This window comes from Ctenopharyngodon idella, chromosome 11, assembly GCF_019924925.1.
Source record: "Ctenopharyngodon idella isolate HZGC_01 chromosome 11, HZGC01, whole genome shotgun sequence".
NCBI classification, from domain to species: domain Eukaryota; kingdom Metazoa; phylum Chordata; class Actinopteri; order Cypriniformes; family Xenocyprididae; genus Ctenopharyngodon; species Ctenopharyngodon idella.
In genome coordinates, this window is record NC_067230.1 from 27,391,907 (window position 1) to 27,414,142 (window position 22,236).

Consider the following 22,236-nt stretch of genomic DNA (forward strand, 5'->3'; position numbering starts at 1 on the left):
CAGAATTGTGAGATATAAAGTCAGAATTGCAAGTTATAAAGTCAGAATTGTGAGATATAAAGTCAGAATTGAGTTATAAAGTCAGAATTTTGAGATATAAAGTCAGAATTGAGTTATAAAGTCAGAATTGCGTGATATAAAGTCAGAATTGTGAGATATAAAGTCAGAATTGCGAGTTATAAAGTCAGAATTGCGAGATATAAAGTCAGAATTGTGAGTTATAAAGTCAGAATTGTGAGATATAAACTCAGAATTGTGAGATATAAAGTCAGAATTGAGAGATATAAAGTCAGAATTGCGAGTTATAAAGTCAGAATTGTAAGATATAAAGTCAGAATTGTAAGTCATAAAGTCAGAATTGTAAGATATAAAGTCAGAATTGTAAGTTATAAAGTCAGAATTGTGAGATATAAAGTCAGAATTGCGAGGTTTAAAGTCAGAATTGCGTGATATAAAGTCAGAATTGTAAGATATAAAGTCAGAATTGTAAGTCATAAAGTCAGAATTGTAAGATATAAAGTCAGAATTGTAAGTTATAAAGTCAGAATCGTGAGATATAAAGTCAGAATTGCGAGGTTTAAAGTCAGAATTGCGTGATATAAAGTCAGAATTGTGAGATAAAGTCAGAATTGCGAGATATAAAGTCAGAATTGCGAGGTTTAAAGTCAGAATTGCGTGATATAAAGTCAGAATTGTGAGATATAAAGTCAGAATTGTGAAATATAAAGTCAGAATTGCGAGGTTTAAAGTCAGAATTGCGTGATATAAAGTCAGAATTGTGAGATATAAAGTCAGAATTGTGATATATAAAGTCAGAATTGCGAGTTATAAAGTCAGAATTGTGAGATATAAAGTCAGAATTGCGAGATATAAAGTCAGAATTGTGATATATAAAGTCAGAATTGCGAGTTATAAAGTCAGAATTGTAAGATATAAAGTCAGAATTGTAAGTCATAAAGTCAGAATTGTAAGATATAAAGTCAGAATTGTAAGTTATAAAGTCAGAATTGTGAGATATAAAGTCAGAATTGCGAGGTTTAAAGTCAGAATTGCGTGATATAAAGTCAGAATTGTGAGATAAAGTCAGAATTGCGAGATATAAAGTCAGAATTGTGAGATATAAAGTCAGAATTGCGAGGTTTAAAGTCAGAATTGCGTGATATAAAGTCAGAATTGTGAGATATAAAGTCAGAATTGTGAAATATAAAGTCAGAATTGCGAGTTATAAAGTCAGAATTGTGAGATATAAAGTCAGAAATGCGAGATATAAAGTCAGAATTGTGATATATAAAGTCAGAATTGCGAGGTTTAAAGTCAGAATTGCGTGATATAAAGTCAGAATTGTGAGATATAAAGTCAGAATTGCGAGATATAAAGTCAGAATTGTGAGATATAAAGTCAGAATTGCGAGGTTTAAAGTCAGAATTGCGTGATATAAAGTCAGAATTGTGAGATATAAGGTCAGAATTGTGAGATATAAAGTCAGAATTGTGAGATATAAAGTCAGAATTGCGAGGTTTAAAGTCAGAATTGCGTGATATAAAGTCAGAATTGCGTGATATAAAGTCAGAATTGCGTGATATAAAGTCAGAATTGAGTTATAAAGTCAGAATTTTGAGATATAAAGTCAGAATTGAGTTATAAAGTCAGAATTTTGAGATATAAAGTCAGAATTGTGAGATATAAAGTCAGAATTGCAAGTTATAAAGTCAGAATTGTGAGATATAAAGTCAGAATTGAGTTATAAAGTCAGAATTTTGAGATATAAAGTCAGAATTGAGTTATAAAGTCAGAATTGCGTGATATAAAGTCAGAATTGTGAGATATAAAGTCAGAATTGCGAGTTATAAAGTCAGAATTGCGAGATATAAAGTCAGAATTGTGAGTTATAAAGTCAGAATTGTGAGATATAAACTCAGAATTGTGAGATATAAAGTCAGAATTGTAAGTTATAAAGTCAGAATTGTGAGATATAAAGTCAGAATTGTGAGATATAAAGTCAGAATTGCGAGGTTTAAAGTCAGAATTGCGTGATATAAAGTCAGAATTGTGAGATAAAGTCAGAATTGCGAGATATAAAGTCAGAATTGTGAGATATAAAGTCAGAATTGCGAGGTTTAAAGTCAGAATTGCGTGATATAAAGTCAGAATTGCGTGATATAAAGTCAGAATTGTGGGATATAAAGTCAGAATTGAGTTATAAAGTCAGAATTTTGAGATATAAAGTCAGAATTGAGTTATAAAGTCAGAATTTTGAGATATAAAGTCAGAATTGTGAGATACAGTCAGAATTGTGAGATATAAAGTCAGAATTGCAAGTTATAAAGTCAGAATTGTGAGATATAAAGTCAGAATTGAGTTATAAAGTCAGAATTTTGAGATATAAAGTCAGAATTGAGTTTTAAAGTCAGAATTGCGTGATATAAAGTCAGAATTGTGAGATATAAAGTCAGAATTGCGAGTTATAAAGTCAGAATTGCGAGATATAAAGTCAGAATTGTGAGTTATAAAGTCAGAATTGTGAGATATAAACTCAGAATTGTGAGATATAAAGTCAGAATTGAGAGATATAAAGTCAGAATTGCGAGTTATAAAGTCAGAATTGTAAGATATAAAGTCAGAATTGTAAGTCATAAAGTCAGAATTGTAAGATATAAAGTCAGAATTGTAAGTTATAAAGTCAGAATTGTGAGATATAAAGTCAGAATTGTGAGATATAAAGTCAGAATTGCGAGGTTTAAAGTCAGAATTGCGTGATATAAAGTCAGAATTGTGAGATAAAGTCAGAATTGCGAGATATAAAGTCAGAATTGTGAGATATAAAGTCAGAATTGCGAGGTTTAAAGTCAGAATTGCGTGATATAAAGTCAGAATTGTGAGATATAAAGTCAGAATTGTGAAATATAAAGTCAGAATTGCGAGTTATAAAGTCAGAATTGTGAGATATAAAGTCAGAATTGCGAGATATAAAGTCAGAATTGTGAAAGTCCAGATTTGCAGAGATAAGTCAATGAAAAAATGCGAGGTTTAAGTCAGAATTGCTGTGAATAAAGTCAGAATTGTAGAGATATAAGTCAGAATTGCTGAAATATAAAGTCAGAATTCGCGAGTTATAAAGTCAGAATGTGAGATATAAAGTCAGAATTGCGAGATATAAAGTCCAGAATTGTGATTTATAAAGTCAGATTGCGAGGTTTTAAAGTCAGAATTGCGTGAATAAAGTCAGAATTGTGAGAATATAAGTCAGAATTGCGAGATATAAAGTCAGAATTGTGAGATATAAAGTCAGAATTGCGAGATATAAAGTCAGAATTGTGAAATATAAAGTCAGAATTGCGAGGTTTAAAGTCAGAATTGCGTGATATAAAGTCAGAATTGTGAGATATAAAGTCAGAATTGTGAGATATAAAGTCAGAATTGCGAGGTTTAAAGTCAGAATTGCGTGATATAAAGTCAGAATTGCGTGATATAAAGTCAGAATTGTGGGATATAAAGTCAGAATTGAGTTATAAAGTCAGAATTTTGAGATATAAAGTCAGAATTGAGTTATAAAGTCAGAATTTTGAGATATAAAGTCAGAATTGTGAGATATAAAGTCAGAATTGCAAGTTATAAAGTCAGAATTGTGAGATATAAAGTCAGAATTGAGTTATAAAGTCAGAATTTTGAGATATAAAGTCAGAATTGAGTTATAAAGTCAGAATTGCGTGATATAAAGTCAGAATTGTGAGATATAAAGTCAGAATTGCGAGTTATAAAGTCAGAATTGCGAGATATAAAGTCAGAATTGTGAGTTATAAAGTCAGAATTGTGAGATATAAACTCAGAATTGTGAGATATAAAGTCAGAATTGAGAGATATAAAGTCAGAATTGCGAGTTATAAAGTCAGAATTGTAAGATATAAAGTCAGAATTGTAAGTCATAAAGTCAGAATTGTAAGATATAAAGTCAGAATTGTAAGTTATAAAGTCAGAATTGTGAGATATAAAGTCAGAATTGTGAGATATAAAGTCAGAATTGCGAGGTTTAAAGTCAGAATTGCGTGATATAAAGTCAGAATTGTGAGATAAAGTCAGAATTGCGAGATATAAAGTCAGAATTGTGAGATATAAAGTCAGAATTGCGAGGTTTAAAGTCAGAATTGCGTGATATAAAGTCAGAATTGTGAGATATAAAGTCAGAATTGTGAAATATAAAGTCAGAATTGCGAGTTATAAAGTCAGAATTGTGAGATATAAAGTCAGAATTGCGAGATATAAAGTCAGAATTGTGATATATAAAGTCAGAATTGCGAGGTTTAAAGTCAGAATTGCGTGATATAAAGTCAGAATTGTGAGATATAAAGTCAGAATTGCGAGATATAAAGTCAGAATTGTGAGATATAAAGTCAGAATTGCGAGGTTTAAAGTCAGAATTGCGTGATATAAAGTCAGAATTGTGAGATATAAGGTCAGAATTGTGAGATATAAAGTCAGAATTGTGAGATATAAACTTGCAATTGCGTGTTATAATGCGCAATTGTGAGGGAAAGAAGACTGACGTTTATATCTCACAATTCTGACTTTATAACTCACAATTGCAAGTTAGAAATTTAGAATTGTGAGATATAAAACTTACAATTCTGAGAAAAAAGTCAGAATTGTGAATAAAAAAAAAGTCGCAATTACCTTTTAGGATAGCTCTATTAGGAAAACCTGTTCATTCAAACAATCAAGAATTGCACTTCATCTTAGTGCCACTAGGGGTGATAAAATCACACACTTCACCTTTAAAAAATCACATCAAAAGGGTTTAAATTTGACTCAAGTTTATATTATCGTGATTGCTAATTAACAATCACCTATACAAGAGCTCTGCTTGTTTGCTCTTTAAAATGAATTCAATAGTTGTGAAAGCACTGTAAAGTTACAAACAAACCTTTTCGTGCAGAAAATGTAGGTGCATTGGTCACAAAAACATTTAAAGTGTCAAGCGGTCAACAAACATTGTCAAAACAACAACGAAAAATGTCAAATGAAAACAAATTGCACTGACAATGAGGAACATTCATAAGTCAGCATTTCCTGATATGGATGGATGTATACTTCATATTGCTGTATGTGGCGAGTTTCACAAAGAGTCATATAAACTGTGCTGCCATTCAGTAACCGCATGCACTCAAGGCCATTTTTCAAAGATGGATAACCTGGTGTAACGGGAAAAGTACCTGGACGTCTGAGCAAGTTTAATGGTCTGTTGGTTCATCTTTCACCTTGTTTTCCATTTGAATGGGTTTGTGTTAAAGGAAGCCTGAGGATGATTCAACCCACAACGTCTATTGCTGACTGTGAAACATGGCGGTTGGTCTCTAATGGTACGGGCAGCATCTCAAGGGAATATTTATGCCTGATGATGTTCTGTATGGTCAGATAATGGGCTAGATTTCACTTCCTTCATCCACCCCAAGAACTGGATGCTTTGCTTTTTGATGAATGGTGCAATATCCCATTACCCACAATTATGGAGCTGTATGAATGGGTTTCAAGAACAAATGAAGCTGTTTTGAATGCAAATGGAACTACTGGGTATTTCTTTAAGTAAATATGTAAGCAATACAGAAGGTTGTTGGTGATGTGACTTAAAATATAAGATACATGAGATCAAACCAGCACAGACAGCAAGAGATCAGAAGTTAAATACAGTTTGAAGCAGACAGCAGCCTTTCCTGAGATGTTTCCCGTGACTGAACAACATGAAAAAGGTTAAAGAACCCAGGAAAGCAGGTGGAGAGACGATAAAGAGAGGGCAAAGATGAAAAAGGAGTTGAAAGAAGATAGAGTAGGGGGAGAAAGGCGCCAATGCTCTGTGGCTCTGTTCCTTGGAGCTTGTTAAAATGCATTCTAGGATTGCCTTATCTGTGAAGAATGCAAGCAATTCTGCTTTAATTTTTATTCAAAATTCAGCTCACTGGGTTTTAGAAAAGAGGTTTAAGTGCATTTCTAATGCTGACTATAATTAACGAAGAATAAATTCTCCTTTTCTCACATCTAAAAGGGAACATTCTCAGAACGTTCTGGCAAGTTATGAACAAGCGTTCTTCCAGTAACATTAACAGAATGCTTGTTTAAAGTTATCTGGTCTATATATAATGTTCAAAAAGCATTAAAACATGGTCATGGAAGGTTTTTTCTGAAATGCTGAAAAGCCTAACATTTTATAAATGTTGTAACTTATTTTAGAATGTTTTGTGAACATTCAAAAGTAATGTTTTAAGAATGATAAAATGGAATGTTTCCTTAATGACTGCATAACCAAGAAAAAAACGTTTTTATTTGACAAGATTGTGAAGCTGTTTCTATGTACACATGACAACCCTCTTTAGATCAGCGGCAGCGCGAACGCAGATTTGAATGTCGTGATTTTATTTTTGCCAAAGGTTTAATATACTCGGGCGAATCGTTGTCATTTAGGAATTAGATCATGTGGGTGATGATATTGAGAACGCAATCTTTTAAAGATTAATTGTGCAGCTTGCCTTTGTGCACCTCTGTCTCTCTCTCTCTCTCTCTCTCTGCATTGATATCTGACGTATATGAGTAGCGCGAGGGCATTTCAGTGCATTCATTGCTATAATATTCATGAGATGGGACGTCTCTATTAAAGGATACGCTCCTCGCACTTCGCCCACCCATCACACCAGAACCATTTTCAGAACCGGGCTGAACATTTTTTTTATATTGATAATATTGTTACATCCCTACTATGTAGACAATATAGAACTCTATATAAATCTGTTACACATACAGTAAAAGAGGCTCTGCCTCCTTTCAAACCCCCTTGCTTATATCACACTCTTCCTGAGGAACTATTACTGCTTGCCAAAATCGACCCCAATCATTTCTAAATGGCCCGTGAAAACAGTCTGACCTTACAACCTAACCTCTGACCTTTAATTCCTGAGTGATTTACCTTCTTCTGCAGGACGTTGATCTTGCGTTCTTTGACTTCCAGCATGTCTTTCATGTCTCTGATTTCCCCAGCCAGTGTTCCCTTCTCCTCGGTCAAGTCTTGCAATTGCTTCGTCTTCTTATTAAGGAACGATTCCTTCTCCTCCAGACGCAATCGAAGAGCGTCCACCTGACCAACACACCATGAGCATGAGAGTGAATGCAAAGCTGAGGATATTTGCCTTCAAGTGCTAATATGGCAGTAAGTCTTAAGTCAAATATTAGGTTAACAAGTGAGGACATAATTCCGTTAAAATAAAATAAAAAATAAAATAACAATAGAATTCTATGGGGCAAGGACAAAAACAAAATAAAATTAAATAATAAAATTAAAAAATAAAATAATATAAAATAATAAAAAATAAAATAAAAACATTTGTAACCTCTGTTTGAAGGATGGCAGCGCGTTGCTCTTTGGCAGTGAGGGACTCTTTGAGCACTTCAATATGCTGTTTGCAGTCTGAATTCTGATTATTCAAAGTTTCCAGTTTTGTTTGCAGAGCTAAAAGCTCAGATTCTTTTTTCGAGAGCTCCTGCTTGAGCTGGTCAATCTGAAAGAGATTGAGAAAGGAAAGAAGGCACAGAGAAAGAGATTTTTCTGTTATTTATGGGACAGGGAAATAATTTAGCACGTAAAATGTTACAAAACATCTGAGTATCTAGACAATTTATTTTTTAACGAATACATAACGAAACATGATAATGTTTTTTTTAATATAAAAACTGAAATGAGTAAGGGAGTTTTCTTCCCTTCATCTGTACTCTCGTCACATAAAAGATAGATCTCAGCATGCAATCCCCATTTAATATACATCAGCCATATCAATTATTGATGAAATGGCTTCTATAAATATCACAACAAAACCCCCAGCTGATTCACGAGCATGTTAGATACAGCGAAGATAATACCCACGCACATGTGCACAAAAATCCACCTCCACTAACCAATGTGAGATAGAGAAAATAAACTTTTCTGTCAAGATGCAAGCCATAAAAATGTTAAAACGGTTAATAGGGAGGTGCAAATCAAACAAACCAATCCGACCAATGCAGCAGAATATCATTATACATCAGTTTAAAGGCCAATTCACACTGAACCGACAGATGGAAGTGTTTTGACACTGTCAGCACAGCCGTGAGAAATATTTACACAGATCCTACAGATCCTATTTTAATACTGCTGCTTCTAGCATTACTCAGCTAACCAATCATTACAATTCCACAAGACATCTGTGAGGATTTTCTCTGACACTTCCGTGACACCTGAAACCCTTCATAACAATTTGTGGAAAAGACACATTTATTTCTTTATAAAAAGCTCAAAGATATATTTCATCTGAGGATGCACTGATAGCAGAATTTTGGCTACCAACAGTATAATAATTTAACGATTTTTAATGTTAACAGGTATTATAATTAGACATATTTACTCTGATATTGTAAATCTTTACAGATTTATCTGCTTTTAGAGTAAACATAAAACAGTTTTCACAATCCATCTCACTTCAGTAATATGAAACATGATATTCAAAGAGAAAAAAATATAGGGCGGGACTTTTATCCATTGAGAATTGATTGGATCGTGTCTCTATGATGGGCGATTGGAGGGGAGGGGTTGGTGATGTCAACCTGAATAGGACAGTTGTTTCAGTGACAAAGCAAGTTTTTACATTTTGATGCAAGATTACATAGACAAACTTTTTTTTTAACTTTGGAAGAAGAATAAAAAATTGGTAACCCTTTAGTTTAGGGTCCAATTCTCACTATTAACTAGTTGCTTATTACTAGGATATTGGCAGTTTATTAGTACTTATAAAGCACATATTAATGCATGACCATATTCTACATCTGTTAATCCTACCCAATCCTGCCTTACTAACTATTAATAAGCAGTAATTAGGAGTTTATTGAGGCAAAAGTCATAGTTAATATTCAGTTAATAGTGAGAATTGGACCCTAAACTAAAGAGTGACCAAAAATATTTGGAAACATTCACTAATGAATCATGCAAAACCAGGAATGTTTATTAAGAAAGGGTCAATGTTGATTTCATGTCCACTTTAAGCTGTTGTTCATATGATGTAATATCACACGCTTCAAGCAAACTCAGGTGCCAAAATATACATAATTACTAAAAATTAAAGGACTAGTTCACCAAAAAAAAAGTCCTTATTTTCTCAAATCTGACCTAACTTTCAGTGTGCTTCTCATTCAAACCACATAGCTTCCAGAAGATTGTGTGTGGAAGTTGTGTTGACTATTTTGATGCTTTTCCCCCTGTTTTTGTGTGGTCAGTATGAACTTTTCTGTCCTATGTTTGTGTTCAACAAACATACAACAACATGAGAGTAAATAATGAATTTTCATTTTTGAGTGAACTATCCCTACACATAATCAGTAACATCACAGATATATTGTGCATTTTACTTTATCAATTACCTGCATAAACTGATTTCTTTGTGTCTATGGCTGTTTATAGTTTAAAGCTCCTTAAAGAAGTTGTTTACCTTGGTCTTCATGAACTTGGAGTGGTTTTTGTAGACCTCCATCTGTTTGATCTCCTCCTCTCGATCCTCTGTGTTCAGCAATCCATTCGCCTTCAACATCTGTATCTCATCCTCCAGATCCCGAATGTTGCGCTCCAAGGATGCGATTTTGGTGTCCTGGATAAACAATTTAGTGGAAAAATTAGCGACGTTGTGCTCCATCATCTTAAGCTAGTAAGACAACTTTGGTGCGATTCAACGGATCGAAGCATGCCAAACCCAATTCCCAACAGACAGGCGGAATCACAACAAGAGGAAGACAGGGATATGCGAAACTCTAACGTCTTGCAGCATCGCCAGTGAGTAGCTGCAGTACTGCTGCAAAGCCAAAGCAGAATCTGTCTCTCTCATGCTAATGGATCAGCATGTAATCACCATTTGGTAGTACTGAGCACACATCCAGCCCGGGCGGAGAGACGCTCTGGGAAAGCGAGCAGCATGCGTGTGCCTCTTTGGACTGTGAGACCGAGAGTTGCAGCGTTGCAGCTCCTTCGGCTTTTTAAATAAATAATACAACGTCTTTGGCATTAGCTATAGTCCATCTCCCATTCAGACATAAGAGAACGTTTGGTGTTCCTTCTCGCATGCTCTCTCCGGTAACCCGCCCTTCCTTTCCACTCTCTCTCTCTCTCTCGCTCACTCTCTCATCATTCTGTTTTCACAGACATCAATAGGCACCATTTCCACACGAGGCCTTTGAAAACCAACATCCCATTTCACACATACTGTACACAGAGAGTCCATTTCCTAGATAAATGACAGCTAGGCTTATCATCGATATTTTAAAGGCATGGTTAAATGTGCAATAGTGCTATTTGTTCATCTAGACTAAGGTTGTAATGCTATACCTTGTGGCTCTATGAAAGATAATATCCATCTTCAGAGCATAAGCAAACACATCACATTGCTCTCTCTTCTGTCATCCTCTCCCACGCCTGCATTTGTGCTCTCTGTGTAAACAGCTCCACCTGTTCCCATGGCACCAGAATCAGCATCCCTGCTCAGCCAATAGGGCGAGAGAACACTACCAGTGATGCTAAAGGTTAAAAGTGCAATGGAAACCAGTACAGGTGGAGCAGCTTTTGCAGTTTTTGGTTCAAGGAAAATGCATAAATCGAATTAGCGAAATTGTACTTTGAATAGGAGTCTATTATCAGTGCTTACATGTCACATGGATGCAGTGGGGAACTCTGGGTAATATTTAGCTCCAATCAGAGTGGACCCGAGGGGTGTGTGCGTGCCTTGCATGAGGTCATGCTTTATTTTTAGAGTGGTGTGTAATGCTTCTGCTGGCACAAACCCACTTATTGTTTCATTCAGCCATTAACCAGCATGCTGCAGTGGATCTGCCATCAGACATTTCTCTTGTCTTTCTGGTTTATTCTGTTCATATTCTGTTTGCTTTTTCAGTCTATTGTTCTTCCTGAGCAGCCAGAACATGCCATATATAATGAACTTCGTACTTATGACAGTACACAAGTCTTTTATACTCACCAAGGATGCATTTATTTGATCAAAAATACATAAAAAACAGTAATATTGTGAAATATATTATTATTATTACAATTTAAAAGAACTGTTTTATATTTTGATATATTTTAAAATGTAATTTATTTCTGTGATGACAAAGATCCAGTGTCACATGATCCTTCAGAAATCATTCTAATATGCTGATTTGCAGCTCATTTCTTATTATTATCAATGTTGAAAACAGTAGTGCTGCTTAATATTTTAAGCAGGAAACTGTGATACATAATTTTAAGAGACCAGCATTTACTGTCACTTTTGATCAATTTAATGCACCCTTGATGAAAGTCACGCCACTATATATATATATATATATATATAAAACAAAAATCATTCGCAGATCTTTACCTTCATCTCTATAATAGTCTGAAGAGCTTTAGTTTTTCCAGGGTCTGGGTGAAGCTGGTTTCTGCGATGAAGCTCCTGAGAAAAAAATTAACATTATGATCAACATAATGTCAAACACAAAACACAAAAATAGAAATACTAGAGCTAACACCCTTCATAAAAATAAATACATTGGGAGGTTAAAATCCATTACTTAGCCCTAACTCTATCCCTAACCCTGAACCAACCAAAAACATCAGAGAGCAATTTTTAAAGTTTCATCTTATTCATAGTTTTCAGTCACATGACTGGCGAGGAGACCTGGGGCCAGTTGCATAAACTTAACCATTATGTCTTAAGTACTAGTATGACCAACTAGCAGTTATTATTATTATTATTATACAAGGGGCAATCAGTCTTACTTTTTAGAATCAAATTAGTCCAATCTACGTTTTTATGCAACTGACCTAAAACAGTTATGAACAATCTTAAAGAAAAAAATGTGATGACTAACTTGTAATACTAGTCTTAGCAATTTATGCAACCGGCCCCTGGAGGGCAAAGCATCCATAGACCTGCATCAAAGGCCTGTCAATTTTCCATCTCAAAAAAAGAAGAAAAAAAATATGCAAACAAAATGCAAGTTTTTGGGTACTTGTGATCCATAAACAGCACCTGCTGCAGTATTTCAATCACTAAAAACAGCGGGATATTCTAAAACGCTTAATGTGAAAGACACTTAATCCACCTTAATGTACTAAAACAGTGATGTTAAAGAATCAAATTCAGTATACACCTTATCAATGATGCATATATTGGCAAGCAGATGAGCACAGAATATGACAGCAATGCGCTAAATGGTTATAATGGTTTTCTAGGCCAACAAGAAACTGTGCGTTGCGGTATATTCTGGGATCATCTGCTTGCTTGTACATGCATTATCAATAAGGTCTATACTAAAATTGATTGTTTAACATCAATGTCTTACTATATTAGTATTTAGTACAAACCTGGTAAAAATGACTGGCGGGCAATGGAGGAAAGCCTTTTTTTTGCCCTCCAGGTGGGCGTTTCTATAAGGGTGTGATATCATGTGAAAACTATGAATTCTCTTTGAGCTCATAGTGAATAATGCGCACTATCTGTATGGTTCCAACAGTGCTGGCATGTACCTCCTCACGTTTTTCTCTTGGGTCCAGATGACTCAGAGACCATATGCTGTTATTACCTTAGTTGTATCTGACTATCTCTCTGACTATTACAATGGCAAACCACTTAACCTCAGATTGTTCCATGGAGACTGTCTCTGAATTATTGTATATCTCTGCTTTGAAACTGTTACATGCTCATGTTTGAAAACAATTCTTTTTGCAGCTCTTTTTGGTGATACGAACAGAGCAAAAATCACATGTTATATAGAACCCACATTGATGTATACAGTATATACATATCACACTGTGTCTTAACCAGGTGTGGTTTTCTGTCCTTTTTGAAAGCTAAAAAGTAACAAATTCACAGGCAATTAAAATGTATTGGATTTTAGAAGAAGGGGGATTTGGGCCAGTGTTGTTATTGTTAACCTTTAAGTTTACTTCCATTACTCAAGTCCATCTTTAGGGTGTGTTCACACTTGTAGTTCTTGGTTCTTTTGGTCCGGACCAAAAAAGAAAACGGTACATTTAGTTCTGGTTCACTTAGCATTCACACTGAAGCAGTTCACTTCATTTTAAAGACCGAACCTGAAGATACAAAACAAAAAGATGGCTTTTATGACTTTTTTTAACAGCTGAGAACTGGTGAAGAGCTTATAAAATGTGTAAAGGAGTCAAAACTGTGCCAGGAATTCCTCTGTTACACACAAACGAAGATCCTGCTGCAAGGAGACGATGGCAGCATTCACACTTCTTCAAAAGAATCGCACAAACAGAGCAATCGCACCAGAGTTTGTTTTAATCAAACCAAACCTGCCAAGTGTGAACACAACCTGAGTGACATGCATGGTTGAAAATCCACTTTCAACCCAAAAAGTTTGAGTAGAACCTGATACCTCTCTCAGATGGATGTTTTCCTTCTCTTTCTGGTCTAATATCACCTCTAGGTGGCCCAGCTGAGCTTCGGCTTCTGCAATACGCCTGGCTCGCTCTTGCTCCTCCTCATCTGATGCCCTTCCTGAGGCTGGGGGAAGCCCTTTACTCTGCAACATCTCCAAAAGCTTCTTTATGGACTCGTCTCTGGCTCCCAGTGTCTGTTTCTGTGTCTCGATCCTCAGCTCCATCTCCTCCAGCGTTTTCCTCAGGAGGAAGAGCTCTTTGGCCTGACGGTCGTGTTCTGCTTGGAGCCGACGGAAGTTCTCTTCGGTCAGCTCAATGGTGGTGAAGTGCTCGCCCCCACCGGCCCGTGACCCGCTCTCCTGCTGGAGAAGATGGTTGAGGTCGCGTTGAGTCCTCAGCTCGTCCTGCAGGGCCTGAATGGTCAACTGGAGGTGCTGGAGAAGGAAGGGAAAGTAGAGATGAACATAACAGGCTTTGGGATCTTCATTGAGACAATAATCAGAGGGTTTCCTCAACCAGACCCATTCAGAACATGTTTTAAGATCGAAAACATAAGGTTAGATTTGAGAAAAACACTATATAGACCCCACTGTGATGTATAAACATATCACACTCTGTCTTAAAGGGATAGTTCACCCAAAAATGAAAACTCACCCTCAGGTTGTTCAAAACCTGTATGAATTTCTTTGTTGAACACAAAGGAAGATATTTTGAAGAATGTGGGAAACTGAACAGTTCTGGGGCACAAATGACTTCCATAGTATTTTTTTTCCTACTATGAAAGTCAATGGTGTCCCAAAGCTGCCTGGTTATAAACTTTCTTCAAAATATCTTCCTTTGTGTTCAGCGGAACAAAGAAATTCATACAGGTTTGGAACAACATGAGGGTGAGTAAATGATGACAGAATTTTCATTTTTGGGTGAACTATCCCTTTAAACAGCCAATCAGAACGTATTTGATGTTGGAAGAAAAAAGTAGGGACTTTAAACCAGGGTTGTTATTCTTAACAAAACCTAAAACTAAAACTATAAAATACTGTTTTCTGTAATTAAAATTAAGCTGATATGAAATATAAATGTTTGAAAAAAAATTTAAAACTTAAAATTAACAAATAAAACTTAGAAATGTTGCCTTCGCAAGTGAAATAATAGCCAAACTGCCAAATATAGCAATATCTGGATATATAGTATCTTAGTAAAAGAATCCAAATGAATGATATGGCAGGAAAACCACAGTGAGGTCTATTCTAGGAGAGGAAACAGGAAAAGATAAGGTTTCTCTTGAGAAAACACTAACTAAATAACTCGTTAAATAAGGTTAATGACAAAAAACTGTGCTAGAAATAGTCACAAGATAATGGGGTTTTCTAGTCTATGTGGCACATGTGGTGCCTTGGGCAGAATGAGAGAGTATATTGGCCCAGAACTGGATCAGATAACCCACAATCGTCTCTGGAAATTTAGATCAACACACACCCTTGTGCTATCGCAAACAGAACACACAATTCTGACAGAAGAACCGGTTCAATCGAGTATCACGGGCATGCTTTTAGTCAGGATTTTAGGAAAGGATTTTAAGGCCCGAGTACACCGTCTTAGCTTATCTTGGAGGAACATGTAGGAGCAGATAAGGGAAAATGTTCCTTTTTGAGGTTGTCCTTATATAAAGATCTGATCCATTTAAAGATAATAATTAAAACGGCAATTGTGGTCTCAGATCAGCAGCTAGTGGGGATGCACTGATATCAAATTTTTTTGCTGTTGTTATGCTGAATGATAAAAAGTATGCTGGCCAATGTAATCTATAACGTTTTGCCTGACTTTTTTTTTTTTTTTTAATTTTCAAATTCAGCCACTCTTACATTTTAAAATACATGTACATGCTTTTATCATATGACATCAAAAACGTAATTGAAATCTGGTAAAATAAAATAAAATAAAATAAAAAATATAACATTTCTATGAAAGCTTGTTTCTGCCATTGAATACAAATAAAAAAGGTAACTGCGACTTTTTATCCCGAAATTTTGACATTTTTTCCTCACAATTGTGAGTTATATCTAAAAGACAGAATTTTGAGATATAAACTCAATTGCTAGATGAAAAGTCAGAATTGCGAGTTATAAAGTCTGAATTGTGAGATATAATCTTGCAATTGCGAGTTATAAAGTCAGAATTGAGATTAAAAAAAAGTCGCAATTACCTTTTTGTTCTGTGGTGGAAACAAGCTTTCATAGCTTCCAAAATCGGCCTAATCAGACCAATGCAATATTTAAAAATCCTAATATTGGTTTATACTGATACTGTATTGTCATGATTATTGTGCATCCCCAGTAGATAAGAACAACACTGAAAGAAACGTGTGAGATCTGAATCCAGGGATCAGGTTCAGGGTACAGTCTGGTTTCGTTTAAAGATCAGGGACATGATCAGGTACCATGTTCTGCGCACGATAGCGGTGGCGAACATGACAACAAACCTTTGTCCTCCTGGCGTCCATCAGGTGCTGCATGATTGTGGAGTGCAACAAAACAGAAAAAAATGAAACACAGCAGAGTGAGTGCAGAAGGAGATGGACTAAGCAATGATACAAGAAAAAAACAAACTGATAACATTATTCAAAGGATTCAATTACAAAGAATAATGACGCATTTTACATTCAGGACACTGTATACTAACACATTGTTAATGGAAAAAAACATAACAGAATGGAAAATACAATTAAAGACCATATAGGAAGTCATAAAGTTAATGTGAATGGTCATTCTGGAAAGAGGTCAGATATTAAATGAGATAAATGCACTGTGACTTATTTATTTGTGTCATGGCATTGTAATGCCTGCCTTTGACCAGCAGAGGGAAGGGAAGTGCTGTTTCTGAGACGCACGAGTGAACTGTGAGCTGGCTTGTGCCAGCCTGTCTTAGTTCCAGATCAACGGGCACTCAGTCTTATGTAAGAAATGCCGTTTTGGGCTGGTACACTTCTGCCATTATACATTCTCCTCATACAGAGACAAACACGCAGACTCCTCATACAGACTAGAAACACATCGAGGACAAACGCATGCAAAACACTAAACAATATTACGTGTTTGATATTCAACAGCCACATTGATAATGTGTAATAATGATGCATAATTATGCATGTCACATTTCAACCTAAAATAAAAGAGAATTTCTATATATATATATATATATATATATATATATAATGTGTGTGTGTGGTGTGTGTGTGTGCATATGTACAGTATATGTATATATTGCATTTTGTTTCTTAAAATTATATATATATATATATATATAAAGGAAAATGAGAAAATATATTATACAATTATATTATTATATTTGCATTAAGATTGTTTGCACTGAGACATTTTATATGAAAATTAAGCACATTTTGCTCCAAAATTTCCAAAAGCATAATTTTTAATTTCTCAAAGTATTTTAATTACTGTAATACAATGATTTTTATTCTAATAAACATGTGAAGCAATCAACGATGTGCTTTATTGTCATCAAAATAATAATAATCTCAATTATCTTAAAAGTAATCTGATTGCATTTACGCAAAATATAATTTCTTATTCCTTTATTTTGATTTAAGGATGAAATATGACATGTTCTTAACAAGTTTTGTGAGAATTACTCATCCTTATAATGTAACTACCAATATTCTGTTTTTATAAATGACTAATTGGCCTTTTTGACTCGCTTCTGATAGTGTGCTCCGTCTGCGCTCATTACCTCTTAAAGAATCGAATGCAGCTGTAGGGAATCTTCTGTTTACCGCAGGCACATTAGCAAATTAATTCAGACTCCTTAAACAGACACACACGTTCACGCACGACTGCAAACGCACACAAAATCAAACAAGTGCACTCATTTATCACAGATTAATGCTAACGAAAGAGCTCAGATATGTACGACACACAAAAACAGAGGAGATGAGAGTTGGGCTAATTAAATTTGTTGACTGAATAAACTCTCTATTTCTACAGCTCTATTTCTGTTATTTTCACTCTTCCCAAAATAGATTGTGTTTCCTTCAGGTCAGGATGTTTATTGAGGACACAGGACCCTTGTCTACCTGTCTCCATCCCAATTCCTTATCCTATTCTCCTCCTCTTTCCGTCTCCGATCAATAATCTGTCTTGGCTGGCAAAGAATTCGAGGAAACGGTCCAATTATTCCATTTGCATAATTACAACAGTTTGCGAGGAACCACAATCCCCTGGGTTGCAAAATGCCGGCCAGAATCAACTCTATTCCTTACGGCCATATAGGAGATATATGGGGTTGTCTGTCACACGCATTTAAAGGGACCGTTCACCCAAAAAATGAAAACTCTGTCATCATTTACTAACCCTCATGTTGCCTTTGGAAAAGTAACAGAATTTTCATTTTTGGTCGAACTGTCCCTTTAAGAGCCTGAGGTTTGAGTAGAGGTAGCTGAGTCATTCAGAAGTGTTCAACTTTCAGGTTGTGTGTGTGAGCAGCTCTTAGATGCACTGAAGCATAGGCAGGCATGAATATGTATCCCATTCGGCAGCGAGTGATAAAGGGAGAGGCGGCATCACACGGAGGAGAGCTGGCAGCCAGCAGGAATATTCCAAAGCATTCCGAGGCAGGCCGCATCACTTCCTCTCCCTCTCATTACTCATTACCCCCCATTATTATCACAAATGTTTCAGCATCATACATTCAAGAAAGAGAGAAACAATTTTTCAGTCAATTTGTCATTCTGTGGACAATATTTTGAATATTTCTGGATGGATTCATTTGATCAAAAGTGACAGTAAAATTGTTTACATTACTACAAAAATTTCAAATAAATGTTCTTTTGAACCTTCTATTCATCACTGTTTCCTCAATAATATAAAACAGCACAACTGTTTTCAACATTGATAATAAAAATAAATGTTTCTTGAGCAGCAAATCAGCATATTAGAATGATTCTAAAGGATCATGTGACACTGAAGACTGGAGTAATGATGCTGAAAATTCAGCTTTGATCACTGGAATAAATTACATTTTAAAATATATTAAAATAAGAAAATTATTTTAAATTCTAATAATATTTCACAGTATCATTGTTTTTTTATTATATATTTTTATTTTTTATTATTTTTGACCAAATACATTTTCAAAAACATTAAAAAATCTTGAACAATAGTGTAAATAAAATATAATAATTAAAAATAAATCAAAGTACCACAAGTACCACTTTATTGCCTTAGAACTCTTTAGTAGCACTAGGGTTAGTAATAGACAAGAAATGTAAAGAGAAATAACATCTAAAGAATTGAGCCTCTAAAAGTACAATAATTGGATGAGATTGGCTAAGTCTTTCTTTCATATTCTGAATCAAACACAATGGGCCTCATTCATAAAAACACAAGCAGAGCACCTTTCTGTCTTAAATTATTTAGAAAACCATTATATTGGATGAATTCGGCAATTTACATAAGATTTATGTAACTGTACACTGTATATTCTATCTCTTAAACCTACCATTCACAGAAAACTTTTTAAAAAACATCACTTAGTGTGATTTATAATCTCATGGGGACCAAAAAATGTCTGCAACAAGGACAAGGATTTCAGATATTGCCATCTTTGTGGGGACATTTTGTCCTCATAACGTAGGGTTTACCAGGACACCCCCCCCCCACCCCCCCACAACACACAAACACAGACACACACACGTCCACCCCCATGACAGACGCTTCATCTTTCTGCACAACATCCGTCAGCTCAGTCCAAATGTGGAAAAATTCCCTCTGGCTGTCAACCTCTAACTGAATGATTACACAGAAAGCCCAAACAACAACCGGAACATAAAAAATAACATTAAAGTGATCAATTTTATACCATTTCGTTTTTTCCCCAAAACCCCACTTATATTAATCAAGATGTCTTAAGTTTTACATGACTATTTTCCAACCTTTCATAAGTAAATGATATGAGATACGTTATTAAACAAGTTGCTGAATACTGATATGTAAATGTGGGTGTTCATATGTTAATATGTTCATGGTTATCGCATCTATATTGTGAAAATTAAAAACATTTTTGAACGTTAAAATGCACGAATAAGACCAGTATTGTGTATAAAGAAATTAAAATTATCTATTTCATTCTAAAACTTAATGTAAATTATCTAGATCAGGGGTTTTCAAACTGGGGTCTGTGGAAATGTTTAGACTAGAGAACAAGAAAAATAATAATAATATTATAATGTAATATTTAGACATATTTATGATGTTAATTGTTCACAGTATAATTTGGGTCTTTATACAAGAATCTAAAAGATTTCTTTGAAATCTCAGGATGGGGGTCGCTGAGGATGATCATATTTGGACCACATTGACTAAGTTGACATTGTTCACTAATAATGTGATTCATTCCAATGATCAGAGTAAGGACTTAATCGCAGTAAGACTTTACATGGCAAGAGCAAACATCTTCTCTCTTGTTTACACTTTTCATTATTCTGATTATTTTCTAAGAATTGTGGATATTTTCACTGCCTTTATTCATATACCCCAATGCACAGCACAAATGTTACTGGCCAAGCGGGTCTTTGGTACCCGGCCTCAGTCATTTTTCTAATGACGTGCCTAAAATGTCTCCATTTCAATGTTTTCGACCATCCTGATATTGCACTATATTCATGTCGCGCAACATTGTCAACATGAACTCTTAAAACGTGCATTTTGGTCAGAGTTGAATAGATGTGATTAAAGTGTTTAAATACCTACCTATTGCGATTAAAATCGGCATATGCCACTTTTTACATTTTTATGAGCTTAATCGCATCAATTTGATCAAAGTATTGTGTCTACATGAAGTTAATTGGCAATATTGCCTAAATCTCAATATAATCGCATTATGAGGGTGCATGTTTATAAGCATAGTAACTGACAAGAGAATGATAAAGAAAGAGAGAAAGAAATATTTCATATGTGGATAGCTGAAGCCACTAAACACCTCAGAGATTATCACCGCTGCATGCTAGGACACAACAAACACTCACAGACGCACACACACACACACACACACGCACCAGTGCTCAGCAGTACATGCTGAAGATCAATAACCACAATCTGTGCTGAGCAACTGTAGTTAATGTTCTTCCCCACAATCACCCACCCCACACACGTATATTTATTTATAGCCTCCTTATTCACAAAAACAGTGGCTAGAAAACTGCATTTCTCCTCTCTTTCAATTCCTCACTTGTCTATCACAGAGTGTTGTTTTGCTAATCTGTCTTCTAATTCCCTCCGGCCACTATTTCCCCTTGCAAATGTGCTTTTTACCCATCCATCCATTCCTATTTAGTTTCCTCCGCCGCTCTAGACTGGTAATCACCATGAATGCAAGAGAAAAATCACTGATTAAAGAATCAGTGTCTGTGCCTTGGATTTAGTTTTTAGCAATTCATTGGAACAGGGAAAGAATGCGATCGAAGATCATTATTTTGTTAGCCGTGCTAACAGGAAATGGAGGCCGTGTTACTACCCATGATTCCCTTCTTTTGGCTTAGTCATGCCAGAAACAGTGCAAGAAGATGAAACCCTCATTGAAAAATGGGAGAAATTGTAAATATGGTGCTTTAGGAACGGAAGACATGCCTTTCAGGTAAAAGAGCTAACCGCCTTGTTAATAGAGGTATATTTTAGCAAAATTTAAGATAAAATTATGACATCATTGTTTTATTGCTGGTTTGAAATTTGTTACCGAAACACAGTTTTGATCAACAATTTCTGTCCTTTTAAAATCTCTTATTCTCACCCAGACTGCATTTATTTGATCAGTAAAACTGTGAAATATTATTACAATTTAAAATAACTGTGTTCTATTATATTATATTTTAAAATGTAATTTATTCTTGTAATGCAAATCTGAATTTTCAGCATCATTACTCAGTCTTCAGTGTAGGGTTGTCAAAAGTACCGACTTCGGTACCAAATCAGTACTAAATCGGTACCCTAGCATTTTGACCACTGTTGAACGGATTCTTAAACACTCCTGATTGGCCATTGTGTTCACACGCTCAACAGATATGTCTGTGATTGGCTACAATGATCAACGCTTCAAAAACATGTTGTAAATAGACATCTTTGACGCTCTTCACCGAGAGCTTACACAGATACACATGGGAGCATTTGAAAGCAGGCTAATAATCCCTAATATATCTGCTAATAGACAGATCAGCTGATAGACACCTGCTTTACAAAATGTTTTTGAAGCGTTGATCATTGTAGCCAATCACAGACATATCTGTTGAGCACGTGAACAATCAGAGGTGTTTACGAATCCACTTAACAGTGCTCAAAATGCTAGGGGGAAATGCTGCTATCGTCACATTTTTAAATTTCAGTACCGAAGTCTGACAACCCTACTTCAGTGTCACATGATCCTTCAGAAATCATTCTAATATGCTTAAGAAACATTTTTGATTAGTATCAATGTTGAAAACAGTTGTGCAGCTTAATATTTTTGTGGAAATATGCATTTTTTCGGGATTCTTTAAAGAATAGAAGGTTCAAAAGAACAGCATTTATTTCAAATAGAAATATTTTGTAATAATATATGTCTTTACTATCACATTTGATCAATTGAATGCATCCTTGTTAAATAAAAGTATTAATTTCTTTAAAAAAAATAACTTTTTAACAGTACTGTAGGTTATATAATTTCATGAAATAATGAAAATAAAATGAAAACACATATAAGGTCTTCTAAGTGACATCAGTTTCTTGATCCTTACCAGAAAAATATATTTTAAAATC

The 22,236-nt window shown here is 35.0% G+C and overlaps 1 protein-coding gene across 2 annotated transcripts in view; it reads right to left on the minus strand.

The window, feature by feature from the left end:
* The window catches only part of erc2 (ELKS/RAB6-interacting/CAST family member 2), a 64,462-nt gene that overhangs the window by 25,781 nt on the left and 16,445 nt on the right, over positions 1 to 22,236 (minus strand). For both annotated transcript variants that reach the window (XM_051912428.1, XM_051912427.1), the window contains exons 3-8: positions 15,918 to 15,944; positions 13,435 to 13,872; positions 11,409 to 11,483; positions 9,495 to 9,650; positions 7,371 to 7,538; positions 6,950 to 7,117 (exon numbers count right to left, since the gene is read on the minus strand). In XM_051912428.1, coding sequence (XP_051768388.1) covers positions 6,950 to 7,117; positions 7,371 to 7,538; positions 9,495 to 9,650; positions 11,409 to 11,483; positions 13,435 to 13,872; positions 15,918 to 15,944 — 1,032 coding nt within the window. The remainder of the gene's footprint in view (positions 1 to 6,949; positions 7,118 to 7,370; positions 7,539 to 9,494; positions 9,651 to 11,408; positions 11,484 to 13,434; positions 13,873 to 15,917; positions 15,945 to 22,236) is intronic.